The sequence below is a fragment of the Phyllostomus hastatus genome, unplaced genomic scaffold (genome assembly GCF_019186645.2).
Source record: "Phyllostomus hastatus isolate PE091 unplaced genomic scaffold, TTU_PhHast_1.1 phas_scaffold_501, whole genome shotgun sequence".
Taxonomy (NCBI): Eukaryota; Metazoa; Chordata; class Mammalia; order Chiroptera; family Phyllostomidae; genus Phyllostomus; species Phyllostomus hastatus.
Genome location: NW_025334033.1, coordinates 40,496,999 through 40,517,647, shown reverse-complemented (window position 1 = coordinate 40,517,647; position 20,649 = coordinate 40,496,999). Strand labels below are relative to the sequence as shown.

The 20,649-nt window shown below is 50.4% G+C and overlaps 1 protein-coding gene and 1 long non-coding RNA gene across 2 annotated transcripts; both read left to right on the top strand.

The window, feature by feature from the left end:
- The first annotated feature begins 1,533 nt into the window (after positions 1-1,533).
- On the top strand, positions 1,534-6,762 carry LOC123808409. The gene is made up of 3 exons (XR_006783782.1): positions 1,534-1,794; positions 4,246-4,301; positions 5,392-6,762. It is a non-coding gene; the product is annotated as an uncharacterized LOC123808409 (long non-coding RNA).
- Positions 6,763-9,018: 2,256 nt separating this feature from the next.
- SIX1 (SIX homeobox 1) lies at positions 9,019-13,783 on the top strand. Its single transcript, XM_045822920.1, has 2 exons — positions 9,019-9,855; positions 11,894-13,783. The coding sequence occupies exons 1-2, from the start codon at positions 9,296-9,298 to the stop codon at positions 12,186-12,188; spliced, it is 855 nt and encodes a 284-aa protein (XP_045678876.1). The 5' UTR covers positions 9,019-9,295; the 3' UTR covers positions 12,189-13,783.
- Positions 13,784-20,649: the final 6,866 nt, after the last annotated feature.

Here is a 20,649-nt window from a genome sequence, read left to right as displayed (position 1 = left end):
CGTTTCTCAATGTGAAGAGGCAGGCGGACTGAAGCCCACCCAGTTACTCCTAGGAAACAGCTCTCTTGCCAAAGGCGGAACAACAGGGCTACAAGAATTCTGATGAAAGGGTTATGGAAGAGTCACAACTCTCCAGGAATTTCACATGGCGACTGGAGCTTGAGACTCTCAGGGGGTGGACATGTAAGGAGATGATCTCTTCTAGCATCAGGAGGGCCTTTAACAAGGTCCATTAATACAGAGGGACCTTTCAAGACAGAAGATGAGTGAGTTTGGGCTCCTTTTGTTTTGCTTTGCCTGTTTTATGATGAGCATGGAAAGCCAAGAACACATTATCCTTTGGGCGTGACAGATGAGTATGGACTTTTGGAATAGAGGGATAGCAGTTTCTCCCGAATTAATATAAATTCAGTTTTTAGATTTGTGAGTTTGGATGGAGAATGTTTGATAGTAATTGTCTGCGTGGCCCTCTGGTCTCCGAGTGTCTGCTCCGGCCAACTGGTGACAGTAAATAATGGGGTCTTCTATCTCTTGGTTGTTCCTGTGCAAAGTACCGCCAAACCAGGTGGGACCACCTGCTTCGGCGCTTGGATGTGAAAGAAAAAAAAAAATCGGCTGGCATCGCAGCTCCCTTCCGCAGGACTCACGAAACTGAAAAACAGGGCTTCGCTCGGGAAAAGGGGATCCGTTTCCCAACTCTCCTCCCCCTCGCCGCCGGCAAACTGGGGCTCCTCAATCGCCCGGGAAGCGTCGCCAAGCCTACCGCGACTGCGATACCTCCAGTTCTCCGGGGAAGGGATGGTCCTGAAGGAAGGCAAGAACACGGAGTGCTAAGGGGGCCAAAGAATGTTCCCTTCTAGTGAGTCCCGCCCGGGGCTACGCGGCGCTGGCAGGGCCGCGATGGGCCCCGCAGGTCCCGGGCGGTGGGCTGGGAATCTGCTCCGCCGCTCTAGCTCCTCCCCGCCTTAAGCCCCTCACCCTGGAGGCTCAACCGAGCAGCCTTTCTCTTCTTTCTGTTTTGTTTCGGTTCCTGTGGGTCAGACTCTTTTGCCAGGAAGACAGCGCCCTCTCTCTCCTCCAGCCGCGTCCGCCGTGGGCCTGCGTCCTCTCCCTGCTCCGCTGACCTCCCAGCCTCGTTCTCGCCCCCGCCTCCCCCCCCACCCCCAACGAGCCCTGTCCCCTCCTCCCTCACGCCCCTATAACCGCCTCGGCGAACAACCCGAGAAAGCCGCGGGGTCCGAAGCCTGCTCAGGTCCCGACCCCCCGGCTGGGCAGGCCGGAACGCCGGACCTCTGGCCGCGTGGCTGGGCAGGGCCGTCCCCCGCGCAGCCGCGGCGCCCGAGACTCCCCGTGCGCCTCCCGGGAGGGTTCCTAGTGTGGCCGACTCGGCTCGGCTGGGTCCCCGCAGCCCCCGGCGGCGCAAAGCCTGCTAGGGGCGGGGCCGCGAGCGGGTGGCGCGGCGAGCCCTCCCCAGCTCTGGCGCGCTGCGAGTTGGGCCGGCGCACGCACCTGGCAGAGCAACTTACCCTGGACTCCAAGATGGGCCCACGAAAGGAGGGCCCGGCTTGCGTGCGGGGTGATAGGTGGGGGTGGCGGATGAACTTCAGGAGAGGAAAAGAAAATTCTTACGGCCTTGTTCCGAGCCCCCAAAGCGCCCCTCGCGGTCCGCGGGCTGCCTTGAAACCTCACCCTGCCGGCTTCCAGGAGGGCTGCGCCAAGTACAGCAGTGGTATTGGAAACGTTGTTGCAAAATCCGTGCCCAGGCTGGTGGGCCAGACGCACGCAGAGGCCTGGGTGAGTGGGCACCTTCCCAGCACCCTCCACCCAGTGTCTGTTTTTCCCCACAGCTCGGAGGACTGGCGATTTAGACTAATGCCGCGCGGCGCAGTCGGGAGCAGAGACAACCAAGCTTCTGTCCGCGAAAATCTGGATCCTTTAGAACCCAAACAATGTACTCGTGTGGGATTAAAAAACATTTTTCATAGCGTGGATTTGCCCCGACCTAGGTACAGGCCTGAAGTGCCCGCCACCCCCAACGCAACCCTTCCTGGCGCCCGGGAGCTACGGGAGGGAGTTCGCCTCGAGCTGACCCGGCTGCAGAGCGCAGGCGGATCCCAGAAACGCACTAATTGAGTCACAAACCACCCGCCTCCCCTAACAAAGCGATCCTTCTCGACAGCTCAGCGCCCAATTTGTCCGAAGTACTTTCTTCCGCAATTCAGAAGCATTATCTTGTTTTTAAAAGTATCGCGGCAGAAACGCGGCAATTATCCTGGGCTCGGGTTACGCTAAATGGCGTTAGTCTGAGAAATGCAACAATACAAAAGCCGCGAAAGTGCTGATCGCCTCGCTGCCGGGCCTGCACGAGGGGTAGGAGAAGTGAGCGAAAAGATTGAAACCGGGGCGAGGGAGGTATGGCTCAAGTTACCGCTATAGGTCCTCTCTTCCAAAGGCACCTGCAGAAAGAAGTGTTGGACCTTTGTCTCTAGGGGTTAGGGATTCTGAGCGATGGACCCTTAGAGATCGGGAAAGGAGTGCTCGTGTCCAGACAAGACCCTGCCGGTCTTGTGGCCCCAGCTGTGGGTCCGGAACAGGTTGGGAGCATCAGGCACTGCGGGGTTAGGAAGGGAAGAGAGGTCAAGGGTCAGCGAGGGAGATAGGGAAGAATCAAATTCCTATTCGGCGACAACTTCACTAAAATTGGGAAGAATGGGTGGTAATGGGAGGAAAGAAAAAAAAAAAAGGAGGAAAGAGGAGCCGGCTCTGAGGAATGGGAAGAGGCGTTCACTCCAGTGCAACGGGTAGGCCTAGCCTGGGAGCCCGGGAGGCGCCGCAGGCTAGGAACTCGGAAGAACTGGACAGGCCGAGACTAAGAGGCGTCTCTGCACCAGGGAAAAAAGCTCTAAAAATCTTCATTTCGGTCTGCTAGGGTGAGTTTGGACCTGGAATATGGGGGGGGGGGGCTGTAAAGAGAGAGTAGTTAAAGGCGTTCGGGTGCGTGCGTCGGGGTGGCAGTCGCCGTGTTCACCCCAGCCACCCAGCCCGCAGTAGTAGCCACGCTGTGCGCGTGTCTCTTTCTCCTTCTGCTCGAACTAGCCCCCACATCTTGAAGTAATCAGCAGCAGAGAAGGGACTCGTCCCCCTGGCATCTCAGGTTAAAGAAGGAGGTCCAGGAAAATGTGGTAGAGCCATTACAAGAAACCCGAGCCGCAGTCATCAGGGACTCCAATTGCCATCGCATTAGGATTGATTAGAGACCAGCAGTACCGTAATGACCCGGAAAGAGGGGCAGACGGGGATTATTAATATCAGAATGTGGCAGGGTGGGGACGTGAGTGGAGGCAGGGAAGAGCAAAGTGGGGAGGGAGACGTTTTAAATTACTAGGATTTATATGTAAGTGCAGGCTTACCTGAGGAAACTGGATAGTCAGTGAATCACGCAAACAATAAATCTAATTGCATCTAAAATTTCATGAAGCCTGATTTTTTTTTTTTTGAGGAGGCGGGCAGTAAAAACCATGGTGAAAACTAGGCTAACATCTTAGTTTTTCTAAACACGCAGTTATATAAACTTATTGCAAGAATCCACATGAAGAAATGGAGAGGGTTGCTGGAGGTCCACTTTCCTTACCAATAGGCCTCTGAAAAAAGATTTTGGGAGTGCATTTTTGGGTCACTCTGGGTCTTCCCTCCAGGGCTATGGGACGATGGAATGGACGATTTTTTTTTCAGAGTCTGCAAGAGTAATAAACCAAATTTTAATCAAAGTAGTGATACCTGGGTAGTTGCTTTTGTTTTGTTTGAGAAACCAATGATCGGGATCCCTAGCAGAAGTAGAGAAGAGTGGTTTGTCTCCTTCCTCCGACTCTGAGCCAAAACAAATCAGCCCCTGATGGTCTGGGCTGAAATGCAGCTCACTGGATAATTAACTCCATCTTTCCAGTCCGCCCTAACTGTTTATTTAGTGTCACCCTGCATTACTGTCACTGGCACTTTCCTCAGAACAGGAGGAGCTGCAGGCTTTCACCTCCCAAAAGGAAATTCTTCTTAGCTTAGACAGATGCAGTATTCAGGATGTACATTAGTTGAGAAAAAAGCTGATTGGAAACTCAATGGAAGATAAGGACTCCCCGGGAGTATCTTTTTGTAAAATCGCCCTAAGGTGACACGAATAAAGAGAAGGGGAATAAGAGTGTCTTAAATTCTTACAAATGGGTTCTTATAACACTTTCTTTCACTTTCCAGAAAGGTGTTTGGCATCTGGTGTTGAGTGGCATCTTCTGGCTCAAACCTGGCAGTTGGTGAGTCCCTGGGCCTGAGCTTCCTCAGAGCTCAGCTGCCGTCGGTCCTTCTCCCCTCAGGTGGCCAACCCATTTTCTTCTGTTCTACCCACCGGTGCCCCCACCTTTTGGCAACGCCCCCACCTTTTGACAATGCCACCACTCAGCATCAGGGGGTCCCATTGACTGAGCCCAGCCCCTGCTGAGACTTCAGAGTCACCTAGGTTCATGACATCAGTACAATGGCTATGCAACATCACAGTGCGTGGTCAGGGCAGAAAGAAACAGGTTCAGGCGCCCATAGCCTTCGGAAAGGAAGAGAACGAAGAGAGAGAAATAGAGATACAGAGAGGAAAGGGAGTGTGCGGGGCGGGGGTGTACGCAGGGAGAGAGAGATGGAGGGAGGGGAGAAACAAGAAGAATGAGGCAGAAAGAGAGGGAGAAATGGTGACATGGAGATGAGAGAGACTGAAGGAAAATAAAAGAATGAGAAACAGAGGTTCTCACACAACATGAACGAGCTTCCTCTTTCAGACAGGGAGGAGAGAACGAGACAGAAAGAGACACTTAGAGAGACGGGGACCAGGCGTGAGCGCACACGCAGAGGGAGAGGGCAGCTCCTCCACATACACCCCCGGCTCCGCGGCTCCGCAATCTGAGTTCTCTCTCCGTGGTGTCTCTGTCTTCCCTCTCTCTCCCTTCCTCCACCCCCGGACAATGTGGAGACTGTATTTTCAGGACCCGCGCAGGGCGGCAGGGTTTTTAACAGCTAGCGGGCTCGCAGCTCTGTTTGTCCAGGTGTGGGCTGGGGACAGCCGTCCTGGCGTCCTGGGCTGTCGTTGCGTTTTTGCACCAAGGAAGCGGGAGGCTCTGTTCGTGCGCTTCCCGCTTCCAGGAGAAAACTCCCTCCCTCCCTCCATACATGCATAAATATATTAAGGGAAGAGACAAATCTTCATTGTTCAGAAATAAGCTGAGGAGGCCGACAGACTCCCCTCGGCCCGGCCTAGCGCGGCTGGAAGAGAGGGAGGTGGAGAGGTGGGGGCCGCACGGATCCGGTGTCGCATTGCAGATTCCCACTAAAGATAACGAAACGTGATCTATTTTTCAGAACAGCAAGTGGATGGGAAAGAACCTTGACAACACAAAACTCATTTACTAATGGACTGGTTTTGAGTTTCTCTTCTCCGGGTCCGCAGATCGCCCTGCCTGAGCTCTCGGCCTATTCAGACCTCGCGGGGAGCAGAGTCCCCCAGGAGGCAGGTGGGAGGCTGCTCCCGCGGCGCCGCGCAGGTCGTCGGAGCCCGGGATGCCCAGGGTCCAGGACACCGGGAGTTTCCGAACAAACAGAGGAAAAAGATGAATGTTGTCACTTCAACCAGGATTTGGGGGGTCTCCGCACTGCCCCTGAGTGATGATGCTAATTCGTTGAAGAAACATCTCCCGATGTCCTTCCCTTCCAAATTACCAGTAGTTAAAGTAGAATCCCCGCTGTTCTTGATGGTGAAGGAATTCCAAGAAAGCGGGCCTCGAGCCCCAAAGCATCGCGCTGCAAGCCAGAAGGGAAAGACGTGGGTTCTAGCCAGTGGTTTTTGACCCAAGGCCTCATGTCAACTCAGCCAGAAACTCCAGCAGCAACTAGCGCCTCCGCTTTGGCTTTTCCATAAGACCAGTTGCGCGCACCCCGGCCATTACCTGCGTAGAGGAGGCACATAAGAGCTAAACCCGGCGTCGGGCACCCTTTGCCAGCGCGTTGCCCTCGGGAGCCAAGATGCGGCGAGGGTGGCAGCTAGAGTTGCACGTTCCCTTTAAATCTCCGACGCATCTCTGTTTTTCGTGTGATTTGCATTGACAGCAAGGGTTTTAAGTTACTAGAACAACTCAAACCTTTCTGTGTGCGATTTAAAATGGATCATTTGGTTTATGTGGTTTGTAAATTCATGTCATTTTACCTCTTTTAGTGGTTTTCAGTGAAAGGTTCCATTTTGGGAAACCTTATATATCCGAGGCAATAATTAACACTTATAACAATTGGTTCCCCTAACCAAGGGATCGAAATAGCAGGTAGTCTCGTTAGTACAAAGCGAATAGCACTTTTCCTTTCTAGTTACGCGGTCTATTGGGTTAAACGCAACGAGAAGGGCTGGTGGGGCCTCGGCAGGGCCTCTGAGATTGAGTACCGCTCCTCAGCAACCCTGGTGCCTGCTGCAACCACAGCATCCACAGGTCAGCTTCCCAGGTATCACCACGGTCTAGGACGTCCTGGCATCTTTTGAAGAGAGATGAAAAGTAGTGGGCAGGGAGGTCTGGAGTAAGCCCGGGAAAAGGTGGTTATACTGGTGTCTAATTGCCATCTTTCTGCCCGCCGTCATCCCTTGTAAATTTATAACTGCCCTTATTTGTCCAAGTTATGCCTCATTTCCTGATATAAAATTGTTAATTATAAAACACACCCCATACTCAACTGTTTGTCTTTTAAGAGACCTTGCACCATACACTGTAATTCTGCGCACTTGCTCTAGACTTTAGGGTATTAACTGAGTTTTAGAGCCAAGTTTAAACCTCCGTTCCGGTCCTCACACAGCTGCCATGTCAATGAGGACTGTTCCAAGCAGAGACATTCCTTCTGGCAGGACACTGCAGCTTCTTAAGACTTCATCAGAAACATCATGAGTACTAAAATAAGAACGCAAGGGAAAATTACCAGACACATGGGCTTGGGCTCAGCCATGCCAGGCTTCCAGCTTAGAGAGTAAGTCACTGGGCACACCATGTGGTAGGGGTTCTTTTGATATAATGTGCAACCATTAAATGCACTTAAAAACAATTCTAAATGTAATGAAATATCAGCATCTGTTTCCAAGGTCTAATTGCATGGGATACTGCAGGGTTTCAAGGATGCAAAAAGCATTGTGTGGGAGTTCAGCAGAGAAGCAGCTTCCCTCTACTTGGTATCTCTGGAGAGGTGGCCAGGAGGTGGAAACCCTTCATGAGTTTAAAATGTACATTACAGGGTATACTGGACTGGGTGCATTGTTTTAAAACCATATAAATAATACAGAGGGGAAACCCACACGGTGCTGTTCCTCTTCCCACTCGTGTCTCAATATGCAAAGGGTTTTGTGGAGCTGGGCTTTGGCTGGTGGAATCAAAACATTTCAAGAAGACAAAAAGTTTAAAGAGCCTACAGTCTGTTCTTTGCATTCACTAAGAGGGTGCATTTAAATCAAAAGTATTTTTGAAGTGTACTTACAATTCTGTTTTTGAACTTATCTAATCAGAGATAAGTATAGTCATAAAGTCACTCTTCTTCCACCATTTGGCTCTCCTTATCTCCACGCATTGTTCTTATCTTCTGCCTGCCTCAGCTACTGACAATAGATTATCTTTGTTTAGAGACGCTAATTGTTTTCAAAATCTTTTTAGTAATTGCTTTGGAACAAGGTGTGTAAATGAGGCTTACGATAATTACAGCTTCACTTGTCTGTGCAATTTTACTAAGCATTCTCCACACACACACACAAAACAACAGATGATGGGACTAAATTGCAGGACATCTCTCATTCCCTGGCAGTAAAATAGGCCAGCATTACAATCAACGTGCGCGCGCGCGCACACACACACACACACACACACACACACACCACTTTATTTAATCTTCTTGGAGCCGCTGTCGTCCTCGCTTTGAGGGAAGTGTCCCTCTTGGAGCAGGGCAAGGATTAGGTTACAACCGGACAGCTATTGGAGCCGCACCAGTTTTATTTAATTTACACCCCATCCAGCGCCTTTTGTATGAGGTTCCCAAAGCATTTTTGCCAACAGCAAGTAACGCTTCTGGGCATTCCGCGGTAGCGGAGGTGGCCTCGGAAATCGCAACCACGCTGATGGGGAAACTGAGTCCAGAGCCTGCAGACTTAAACCATAATCAAGATGCTAAATCACAAATGAATCCTCGGAACCTTTCTCTGCTTTGCAATCATGCTCTAAACAGCACTGCGCGTGGTCGCAAATAGTCTCGGGCTTCTGACAATGAGAGAAGCGCTATCCAGCTGGGAGCACACGCGCCCTTTGGAGAGCGGTGGGGGCGTGGGGGCGTGGGGGTGGGAGTAGGAAGGCAGAGGAGAGGAAATTAGGTTTGGCTCCTGGAGCTGCAGCCAGTCCGGAGAGAAGCTACTCTACCAGCGACTGCAGCCCTGAGCTCTAGTCTGCTCTTGTATTATTTATCTCGTCCCATAAGCTATTTATCAATTCATTATTTATTCATTCCAACATTAAGGTAATTAAATATGAGCTCACCGGGAAAGGGCACGTCTGCAAAAGACAGGGGTACGGAGGGAGGGGGGAAATTAGAAGGTCTGAAGTCATTGATTCGCTCTGAGATGTGCGCGGCTGCCCTTAGGTGACACTGGAGAGGGGGCTCACATTGCAGGGTCCTGACGTGATCACGCACCCCACCCCCCTCTCGCTCCCGGGCAGCGTGGCTCCATCCTCACCCCTACCCCCAAACCCCCGCCCTCCACCTTGCTTCCCACCTCTCTTGGTCCTTCTCTTCTCACCACTCCCAATCCCCACTCCACAGCTTCGCCCTCCCCTCGCGGGCGGTGCGGCCTCCCCGCCCGGCCGGGCGGTGCTCAGGCTGGCCAGCCCCGGATAGGCGCCGCCCGCAGCCAATCAGCGCGCTGACGACGCTGCGCGCTTTAAGGCAGCAGCGGGGAGAACAGAAACCAAGTTCCCCGGCAACGAGCAGCATCCACCGGGTGGAACCCTGGAGCTAGCGAGGCCCGAAAGGCTGCTGAGTGAGCCGGCCTCTCCCGAGTCCTGCGCGCGCGCCCCACTCCTAGTTCTGCTCTTTTGGTGCCGCCCATACCCAAAACGCGAGTTGTTTTTTCTGCTAGGGGAAGCTTAGGAAGGGGGTTAGGAGCAGCCGCGCCCCCCCTGCGGCCGCCGCCCCCTGCATTTTCGGCTCTTCTCCCTACTGCTTGTGCCTGGGCATTGCGCCCCGGCAGGGCCCAGCCATGTCGATGCTGCCGTCGTTCGGCTTTACGCAGGAACAAGTAGCGTGCGTGTGCGAGGTTCTGCAGCAAGGTGGGAACCTGGAGCGCCTGGGCAGGTTCTTGTGGTCGTTGCCTGCGTGCGACCACCTGCACAAGAACGAGAGCGTGCTGAAGGCCAAGGCCGTGGTCGCCTTCCACCGCGGCAACTTCCGCGAGCTCTACAAGATTTTGGAGAGCCACCAGTTCTCGCCACATAACCACCCCAAGCTACAACAACTATGGTTGAAGGCGCACTACGTGGAGGCCGAGAAGCTGCGCGGCCGACCCCTGGGTGCTGTGGGCAAATACCGGGTACGCCGAAAATTCCCCCTGCCGCGCACGATCTGGGACGGCGAGGAGACCAGCTACTGCTTCAAGGAGAAGTCGCGGGGCGTGCTGCGGGAGTGGTACGCGCACAACCCTTACCCCTCGCCGCGTGAGAAGCGGGAGCTGGCTGAGGCCACTGGCCTCACCACCACCCAGGTCAGCAATTGGTTTAAGAACCGGAGGCAAAGAGACCGTGCTGCTGAGGCCAAGGAAAGGTACGCGGCGTACTTCCCGCTGCTGGGGCGACCCCGGGATGCCTTCCATTCCCCGCCGCCCCTTCCCGCCCCCTCAGGCACTCGCCACCGCATCCTCCTCACCCGCCGGAGCCGGTCCGCGGGGCGGCTCCCGGGCCGCCGCGGCAATGCAGCGAAAGTTCATGAACTCTGAGATCGCTTGCTAGGGATGGGGACTCGTTTGATTTGAGCGCCCGCGCGTGGGCTTCTTGGGGTGTGAGTGTCGAGAAATACTGGCGCTAAGTTTGTTTTTCATGCTTCCCTGGCTGTTTGGGGAGAGGTGTGGGAAGTAGAAAGGGAGCTTCTAGATGAATTAGAAGGGAAGTGTTGATTGGTAACGCGAGGAAAGGGGTTCCGTGGAGGCGGAGGGTCGCGAATCTCTCCCCTCTTGCTCCCGGGAGGGGTGGCGCTGGCCTGAGACTTCTGCTGTGCCCCCACTGCCTCTCCGAGCTTAACGTGCGCTCTCGTGCTAGTCTTTCGGGCGAGAGGTCACCGTTTCATTCCGCACTAGCCTTACAAAGGGAGGAGTTATTTAAAAATCCACAAAAAGGGAGATTCGGGGGAGGTGGCGCTGCATTTACTTCCCTAAGCCCAAAGCTTAGAAAGGATCGCTCCTCTCTGGGCTCCCTCGCGCGTGGCCCGGCGCCGCGGCCGGTCCTTCTGGATGACCGCTGCCCCGGACGAGGAAGACGTCTCCAGTCTCTGGCTTCTCTCGCCTGGGAGCTCAGAAGGCAATAATTTTAACACTTGTCTCTGCCTCCACCCTCCTCGTGCCACCCCCCCACCCCACCCCCACCCCCACCCCCACCCACGGCCACCTGGCCCTGCTCCATCCGCTCGCAGTAGAAGTTTCCGACTGAGATTCGGAAGAGCGTGCGAGTGGCAGCAGAAGCGACCTCAAGGAGAGCGCTCCGGGAAGTCGACGAGTTTCGGGGAAACTTGAGCTTCAGGCAGGCTGAGTTTCCTTTGTTTGCTTCCGAACCTGGGGGGCGGAAGATGTCGCCTCCACTTTCCACTCTGGGCAGACAAGCAGGGGACTTGGATACATTCAGCTGAAACGGGCTTTCCGGGAGAGAGAGAGAGATTAGTAGGGAAGGGGAGAGAAAGGGGGAGACGCGCGAGCACTCAGAGGTCGGAAGCGCCCAAGGCTTCCAAATCCTGAAGTTGACCAGCACCCAGTGCCGGGACTGATCCCTCCATCCCCGGCACCTCGCAACCGCTCACCGGCTGTGCAGGGTCGAGAAGTATCCCTGGTAGGGAAGGGTGTGCTTGTGTGGATGTCTGTGGGGAGTTTGAGAGGGGGGCGTGAGGAACTAAGGACTGAGGGAGTAACACAGGGACAGGGACACTCTGGTTCCAGTTAGACTTTAGCTACAAAACTGCAGCCCTGCAAGCCAGGCCCGAGGGCCCCACTACCTGATGAAATTGGAGAGACTGGCTGCGCTCCCTGTGTTTACTCAGGTCACTGGGCCGCTCTGGACACCACTTCCCATGACCTGTCCTGTGTCTCAGAAACCGCAACCTTCGGGCAAGGGCAGGGAAACTCGACGTTTAATTGTTTCCTCAGATGGGAACACGACAATTGACTTGATTCACCCCAAACGTGTGCATTGGGGACTGCTTGTCCCTGATCATTTTCTTCATCACCAACAACCATTTGTTGGAAGATTTCCAAAGCTACTTCTAAACGTGTTGCTAGTTGATAGGTATTTAAAATAACTCCTTGAACGAAATTTAAAAAATAATTGTGTGTTTCGTATAAGCCCTGACACTCTGGCTTTCTAGAATCTGGAACATGAAGGGACTGGCTCCCTAAGAGCTCTGTATGGGGCTCCTCATTTCTCCACTCTTCTCAGGACCCTTGGAGATGAGTAGGAGAGCAGAGCTCCTCCATTTGGGTCTTTGACTGATTGCACCACCTCCCTTTTCTCCTTCCAGCTCCCCTCCCTCCATCTCACACTTTTTTTTTTAACCTACTTTTTTTTTTTTTAACCATATGGTGTTGTCCTCTATTTCTTAGGGAGAACACCGAAAACAATAACTCCTCCTCCAACAAGCAGAATCAACTCTCTCCTCTGGAAGGGGGCAAGCCGCTCATGTCCAGCTCAGAAGAAGAATTCTCACCTCCCCAAAGTCCAGACCAGAACTCGGTCCTTCTGCTGCAGGGCAATATGGGCCACGCCAGGAGCTCAAACTATTCTCTCCCGGGCTTAACCGCCTCCCAGCCCAGCCACGGCCTGCAAGCCCACCAGCATCAACTCCAGGACTCCTTGCTGGGCCCTCTCACCTCCAGTCTGGTGGACTTGGGGTCCTAAGTGGGGAGGGGCTGGGGCCTCCAAGCAGGGACTAGGGACACTTGTAAATAGAAATCAGGAACATTTTTGCAGCTTGTTTCTGGGGTTCTTTGTGCATAAAGGAACAGTGGACTTTCACAGATATCTTTTTAAAACTCAAAACCAACAGCGATCTCAAACTTAGTCTTCTCTCAACTCTTTCCACTTTTGCATTTCCCCTCCCAGTGCAGAAAATCAGGAAAGAAAATAAAAACAAAAACACCCAAACAAACAAAAGCACCTAGTCACCCAGTCTTGGTTCTGGGCAATCCATGTGCCTGCTTCAGCAGTCTTTCTTCTTCTTCTGCGTCTCCTTTTTTTTTTTTTTTCCAATGAATGGGAATTACAAATCAAATGGATTTTAATTATTTCATTTTAATTTATTTATGAAAAAATCTTTTGGGAAGAGGAAAAGGAAATGAGAAGGAGAGAAAGAGAGAAGTCAAAATAGTGAAAATAAGAGCCTCCAGCCTGGGAGGAAATGGTTGCATTTTTAAGGTGAGAAGGAAAAAATATGATCTTATAACACTTTTTGATGGAGCAAGTTAAGTTTACATTTTTCATATTTAGTGTTAAACAATTTTATGTAGCTTTAAATGAAATAACAGTATTAGGGGAAAAAACAAGTGCCTAAATGTCTTAATGCTCTCTATGTGAGGCAGTTAGAGATAGAAGTGACCATTAGTAATACAAGTATTTTTGTCAAATTTGGTGGGGTTTTGGTTGTTTTTTTTTGTTTGTTTTCTTGGTTTTTTTATGGCAAACTTCAAAAATGTACCAATGTGAAAAAAACACTTTTCCTGAATGCCAGTTCTTCTGATGCCCTTGAAGCTTTCATATCTGTAGCCTACTCCTGTTAAGGGTTTCTTCTGTTCCTAGTTTCTAGCTTGCAAAAACTATGTAACAAATCTGGCAACCTGGTATTTGTTACTAAAACAGCATGTGTTTTCAGGTTTCTTTTCTATTGTACCTAAACCTGTCTAAATTAAAACTTAGTAGAACACCAGGAGTACGATTCTGTTTCTGAAAGGTGAGTTGTGTATTGCTGTCATTGGGCCCTATTTTTTTTTTTAACAGGTAGTTTTGTTGCTTTTCTACTTAATGGTGGTTATGAATTGCAGGGTAGTTGGAAAGCCATCACCTGAACCAAGAGTGGTGACTGAGTTAATTATATGACAGAAAAAGAGTGAAGTTAGCTTTGGGTTATTAATCTATTTTCTTATTATTTAGGTATGCAGTTTTGTTTACCACTGGCTTTTCCCCACAACATCCATCTGTTAACTCAGCTCTTTTGTATTAACAAGTTTATGACCGGACTGTGAAAGTAAAATAATGTATCTGCTTGGGGAAAAAAAGAGGGGAACTCGAACAAGGATAGAAACTTTGTGAATTAACCTGCACAAATAGAAAGCAGACCAGCAGTACAGGAGCTCTTTGCAGTGCTGCTGGATAGGGTTCAGAAAAATCACAGTAATCATGTAGGTTCCATATTATTTTTGCCTGGGGCAAAAATGATGTATCTTTGTATTTAGCTTTTAAAATTAGTGAAACAAATGGCATTATTTATTAAAATTCTACTCAGGACAACAGGATTGGCTTGCTTGTGCTTTGTAAAATATTGCTCCCCAGAGAGTATCTATTTATTTTCTGACATGACAGTTTCATAATTTTGATTTTCCCTCATCTGTAAGTGTCACGGTTAATACAATCTTTCTTTTTTCTTATCCTTTTCTATCTTTCCTGTGCGGATATAGGAAACTGAGGTGGGGTGGGGATTGAGGCCTTATTATGACTTTTTTAAAATGTCAAATGGATTTGACGGAGTTCAAGGGAGAAAGGGTCACTGTACTTAACTGTAGTCACTTTTACTTCTAAAGTCATTTTTCCCTCGGTGATGGACAGATGTGCACACAGCCGCTCAGAGACGATCACTTGGATTGGGAGCTCAGGGTCCCAATCTCCCTTGTTAGTGTTTTGGATCATTAAGTTGGTGTTTATTTAAGTCACTAGGGTGTTTATTCTCCACGTCTTGGGCCACGGAGAAATGCCACCCTCTGCAGGAGGGGCTCTCACAGGGGATCTCCGCACATTCTTCACATTCACTCCCCAAAACAAACACCCTGCACAAAGATAGCTTTCAATGACCCTGACAGGCTTCAAAGGACACCGCGGAAATCTCCCTGGAAAATAAGGAAGGGCCAATTACTTTAATTTCTTACATGCCCTCTCTTCCTCCTCTGGTGACTGCCCCCCACTCTTCCAGCTCTGCTTAGTATAATTTTAGGCTCGTGGAACTTGGGTCTCCCAGGGCGCCAGAGCCCACTTCCTGCTCCCTTGGTTGGTGAATCTTGGAAATGTTTGCAGATCTGGCGAGGAGCAGAGCAGCCTGGTCCTGTAAAAACCCCTGTGATTACTGCTTGTAAACTCGTTAAAAGGACAATTTTCTGTCACAGTCATAAACTCTTTGTAAAATCCCTGGCACTCGATCCAGAGCGCGCATATTCCAGATGTGTTTAATAAGAAATTGCACAATACGCCTCCCCGTGCCACCCTCCGCTCAGTCTGGCTGGATCAGGGAGAAGCGGGAGGAGGCGAATAAGCGGGATATTGCTTTGAGTTTTCTTGGCAATCATTTTAGAGCGATCATTGGGGGGAACTAACTAACTAAATAGATATATGTAAATTTTTCCCCTGGAGAAAAATCTCTGAGAACCAGCTGTTAAGGGACTTTCAATTTACATTCTCGGCGTCGCAGTTCAACGGAATCGAAGTCATTTTTCCTTTCTGTACAGATTTTATAACGATAGCCAAAAGAGATAAACAATAGCTTATAAATAAAGTGTTTTTAGGACAAAACCTTAAAGCATTTTCCCAAGTAAAATGAAAAAAATAATGCCAGGGTGATTTTTTTTTAATGTTTTAAATCTGGACCCTGGATTGTTTGGGTCCGGCTGCCTGTTCGCCTTGACCTCTTGGCTGAGAATGAAGCTTCCTAAATACTCGAAAGCCAAGGGGCTTGGCTAGAGGTTCCCCAGTTTTTGGCTTAGGAGATAGGGACTCAAGGGCCCCCAAAGTCCCCAGAAGCTGCGGGCAGGGAGATAGGCGCCCCTGGGGCCGGGCATCGCCGGTCTTGAACTTACTCTCCAGGCAAGGACACCTTGGTCATAACCCCGACCTGAAGTGGAAGCTTCCAAGAAGAGGCAATGGCATTGGCACTTACAGGCGAACTCTGAGGTTGTTGAGCTGTGACCCGTGTTACGCTGCTCTCCCCCGGACACTGGTGGCTGTCCGGTACCCGGCCCTGAACCCTCGGGAAGCGGCGGTTCTTCTCCGCCGCGGCAGTGAGGCAGCCTCGCCTCTAGCTGAAGGGGTTTCCCTTCCCCCGCCTTCCCGGCTTGGAGGTCTTTGGTAAAGTGAAGACAGTACCCGAGGTTGGGGATCCAGAGACTTCCCTCCCCTTCCGCCAGTCTCCGGCTGCGGAAAACTGCGGCAGCTTCTCCCGCCACTCGCGCGCTCAGGAGGTCGCGTGTGGCACTCTGTCCTCCCGGGGAGTGGGGAGCATTTGCTGCTTGCCCCACGCATCACAGCACGACTCCAGGCGCGGGGCCTGGTGGCCCAGCCAGCTGGGCACTCCAGAGCAGAAGCTGGGAGGCTGGCCTCGAGCGGCCAGGCAGCGGAGGAGGGCGCAGCCTGAACTTCGAAGGACAACGCAGGTGCGGTCGTCTTGGGGACCTCGGAGTCATAGCCCAGGCGCACGTCCGGTTTCCCTTTCGCAGTCTTGGAGCTGAGGTCCCGGCAAGGCTCGCGAGCGGCCCTGGACGCACGACAGCGGGGTCCGCGCAGGCCCCGCGGCGGTGGGGCCAAGCCTTCCTGGACACCGCGGCACTCCGGCCCGCAGCCCACAGGTGTGAGAGCTCTGCAGGTCTCACGCCCGCGCGCTTTGCGCCCAGGGCAGTGGGCTCTGGCCTTCTGAGCCTGGTCGAGAGGCAGCGTAGGCCCCGCCGCCTGCTGCCCTTCGTGCATCAGATAAGGTCAGTCTCCTCTGCCTCCTGCAGCCTCGGCCTTGGCTCTCAGACCTGGAATCTTCACCCGCGCCCTTCCGCGGAGGGGTGCCAACCAGAGAGGGCGCCCCTGCCCGTGCTTGACGCTGGAACGTCAAAGGCTGAGGAGAGCTGCCCTCGTTCGCAGAGTCTGGGGCAGGACTAGGGCGCAGTTCTGCTTCCTTGGTGGGGCATGTTCGGGCGTTTGCTCCCAGGCCAGGGGCCCTGGGAAGAGCATCCACCCCTTCCCCGCGCACGGCCCGGGGCCTCAGCAGGAAGACACTGGCTGACGGCGGCAGAGCACTGGGGACCCGGCTGTCGGGGGCGTACACTCTGCCCTTCTTTGGGTGGGTAGATGGAATTGAGAGAGACAAGTGGGACAGGGTTAAGGTGAGGAAAAGCGCTGGTGGCCCACGTTTCTCCTTTTTCTGAACTTCCCCCAAGAATAGAAGCCAAAAAATCCTCCCAGGCTACCTCCTTTAACTTTCCGAAGCCAATGGAACCTGTGTCTGTGCCCACTTCGCACCTGATGGAGTAACTGGCACTGAGGATACCCGAGGGTTCAGTCCCTTAGCCTGCAGGTTTGCCCTGCGACCTCAGAGGGGGACTTTTGAGCCCCCTCGAGGTCTAGTGACCCATCCCCCAGTCTGACTGAATCCAATAGCTCCACCTGGAAGATTCTCTAAAGAGATAGGTGAGCCAGCCAGGAATGAAAAGAGTCAAAATCGTAGGCTTATCGTCTACCCAGAAAAAGCGCCGCCCTGGTGAGACCGCGTTTTCTCTAGTGTTTTTAAACCTAGTGTACACACACAACTTCGTTCCAGCTAATGAAATTGGAAACCTGTTCTCCCACTGAGGATGACAATCAGTGTTTTAGACGCTGTGGTAACTTTCAGACAGCGAGGAACAACACTGCAGTAGCATTTAAAAACAAAGAGAAAGAGACTGCTTGAGGCGCCTGGATGCAGGTCTCTTCCCCAATCTGCGTTTCAGCTTCTTTCCTTTTAACTTGTTAATGAACAGCTGAGACCCCAGTTCTCAGCAGGTAGAGCTCACCCAACTTAAGGTTCGCTGCTCTCTATTGCTTTGCTAGTGGGAATCTTTGTCTGCCCTCTCTCCTTTTCAGAGAGTGCTTACTAATTGTTTTCTTTTGCCATAACGTTAAAATATTCTGAAAACCACATTTTCCCCTGTGATCAAATAGGAAAATGCGGAAAGAGAACAAGCAAAAGCAAAAAAAAAAAAACCCAAAAAACCAAAAACCCAAACAATCTGATCTTTGACAGAGAAAAGGTTAACTTCAGATGTAACACACATTTAAGTGTACCTGAAATGGCTACCCAATCGTAATTAAAATACTATTAGGTGATATTGGCTGCTCTCCCTTCTTCATTGCCATTAGTGGTAGTCATTAAAATGACAGACTGATTAATAGAAAGATAGATTCTGGCCCTTACTTACTATAATAAGGAGGCATTGGAAATGTGTACCAGCTTCCTCCACCTGGTCCCCGGTCCTTCCTACCCTCCTTAACTTAGAAGGTAAATCTTTTATAGGACTGACATAGGCAGAGCCAAATAAAAACACTGATGGATTTACACAAGCACATTTATAATAATTTGCTATAAGATTTATTTTAATTTAGGAGTTTAAATTGATTATGGCTTTTCAAAATGCCATGGCTTTTTTTAAAAGATTTTATTTATTTATTTTTAGAGAGGGAAGGGGGAGAGAGAGAGAGAGAGAGAGAGAGAGAGAGAAACATCAATGTGTGGTTGCTGGGGGCTGTGGCCTGCAACCTAGGCATGTGCCCTGACTGGGAATCGAACCTGCGATGACTGGTTGGCAGCCCGAGCTCAATCCACTGAGCTACGCCAGCCAGGGCGGCTTTTTTTATAATAGATATAATGGTGGTGGTTCAGGATCTGAGCTGACATCCATGTGGGATTGTAAAGAAAAGAACAGTCCTAGACTACATATTTTTACTGACACAGGCCATTAAATTGTTTTAGCATTCTTAAGGAACATTAAGATTCTTTTTAATGTTCTTTTACATCTCATAGAGCTAATCAGCATCTCTGATACAAAATCTGCATATTCCAGCCAGAAAGTCTGTAAAATTGACTTCCTAGGTGTTCTTTACATTAAGGGTTTTTTTCTTCCAAATTCAACTACTATCTTCCCCCCTTAAGGCATAGCTTTATTGGCTGTGCAACACTTCAGTTCTAGTTTGAGTTGCTAGCTATCCAAATGATCGCAATACCAGGAAAAGGAAATGGGACTGTGAAAAAAATAACAAACTAAACCAAACCCACATAGCTGTGACATCTTTAGTTGGCTCTTACATAGATATTATATTTAAACGGTAAGCATTAGTATGCAATAATGTTACCCTTAACTTTGCAGGGCTTTTGTTTTGTTTTTGGTCAGGACTGGTGTGGTTGGTGGAGGGAAGCAGAAACTTACAGTGCTATACAGAACATTCACATTTTGAGTGTGGGGTGGCATAGTCAGCAGTACCCTGCAAAAGGCATTTTTACCTCTAAATCAAGGAAACAGATACAAAAAAGAAACATTATCTCTGTATTTATTTAGAATGCTGTAAATATGAAAGAAAGTAGGCAACAAGCTTTTAAAAAATGAAGCTAGATAGAAGGTCAATGTGCCTTAGTATCTATGAAGTAAAAAGAACATTTAAACAATTGGATCCTTGTCTGTCTTCAGATATGTGTGGTGAATATTTTCTATGCATTGCTGATGTTATATAAACATAACATGCTTCCTCCTAAAGTTAAGTTCTTGATTTTAATTGAAGAATAATATTGCTCAGGGCTCTACCTCTGAGTACAAATAGTTAAAATAAGAAAATCAGTTCTGGGAATCTGGAACCAATGGCCGTTTTCAAAATAAATAGACAAAACCTTCATAAAGAAGCCCAGGAGGATTATTTTTACATACAGCATCTCTTGATTTCTTACCAAATAATCCTTTATGGAAAAAATAAATGGAAGAATGACAATGCAGACCCCTTGCCACACTTCTGTTTTAAAAAGTCAGCCTGATTCGAGGCCCCCAAGCTTTCCAACATTAACATATCTTAGAAGTAAATCTGTATGCATTTCCTGTTTCCCTCTAATTTTATGATTTTCTAGGGAGGAACAGAGGTATAGGAAAAAGAAAAATAAAACAAAATATAAAATAAAGGTAAACTTTAAAATTTGCATTATAATATTTAATAAGTAGAAGTTAAACAGTATTCACACAACAAAGAACACCAGTCTGTGAACCTTTCTGCTTGTGTTCGGCTGAGGCAAGAAGTGATTGTAGAAAATTACTTCTGAAATAAGTTAGAAATGAAATGAGTGGGGGAAATTTTGAAACTGTTTGGGTTTTCTAATATAGAGCTCAACATGCATGCTCAACCAATTTGATTTAGGGAAGAGTCTGGGGGAGGAGAAACACCAATTTACAGAAGTTGCTTAGAAACTCGTGTAAGGGTAGAGATTTTCCTTGTTTAGGTTCAGCCCACCTGCACTGACACCCAGGAAGGAAGAGGTGGGAGTCTGAGTTCAGAGACCACACCTGGGGCTCCTTTCAGAAGCTAGAACCAGGGACTGGAAGATGCCCTATTCCCTCCTGGTTCCCCCAAGTCCCGAGTCCCACTACGGGGGGAACCCCACAAGCTGAGGAACTGCAAAGCGGAGCGGGATGTGAAGACGTTCTCTCCAACGCTCACGCTGGATCGTTTGGTGTGACTGTGTGCTCTGGGTTTTCTGAAAATGTGTTTTTAGTTCCCCTGGGGGGCAAGAAAGAGTTAATTTGTTTTCTGACAGGTTTCACACTGTGGGCAGGTCTGCCAAAAGGAGAGGAAACAGAGAACAGCCCTATGATTAATTCTACCTGTTTTTCCCATGAGCGATCACCTGCTCCAGGGGTCATGAATAGCAGGTAGCTCTCCCTCTCCAGGGCTCTGAGAGCTTCGTTTGTTTGGTGACAGCTGAGTGACAAGGCCTGAAACCCGAGCCCATCGCCCGGCCTGATGGGGGGATAAAAACCCTGGATGTTCCCTCAAACATTTCAGGAAATGAAAGTTGTAACGCGATCCCTCCTGCGCCCACATCTTCCCTAGCAAACACAAAAGCTCAAAGGAGCCTTCTCGGATTGAATTCGGCCTGGAGCTGATGGAGGGAAAGCGGAGCCCCGGCGCAGAGTTGGGGGGAGGAGAAGGGAGAGGGCTGGAGTCGGCTGGCAGGCTTTCTGAGCCGGGGAAGGAGGAGAGAGGACAACGGGGAGATTACTGGGCGCGAGAGGCCCAGGCGCCCCTTGGGGCCGGCTTCCACGCCGCGTCCCAAGCGCCCTGCGCCGCCGGAGAGCGTGGGCCGCTGCCACCGCCACTGTTTCAT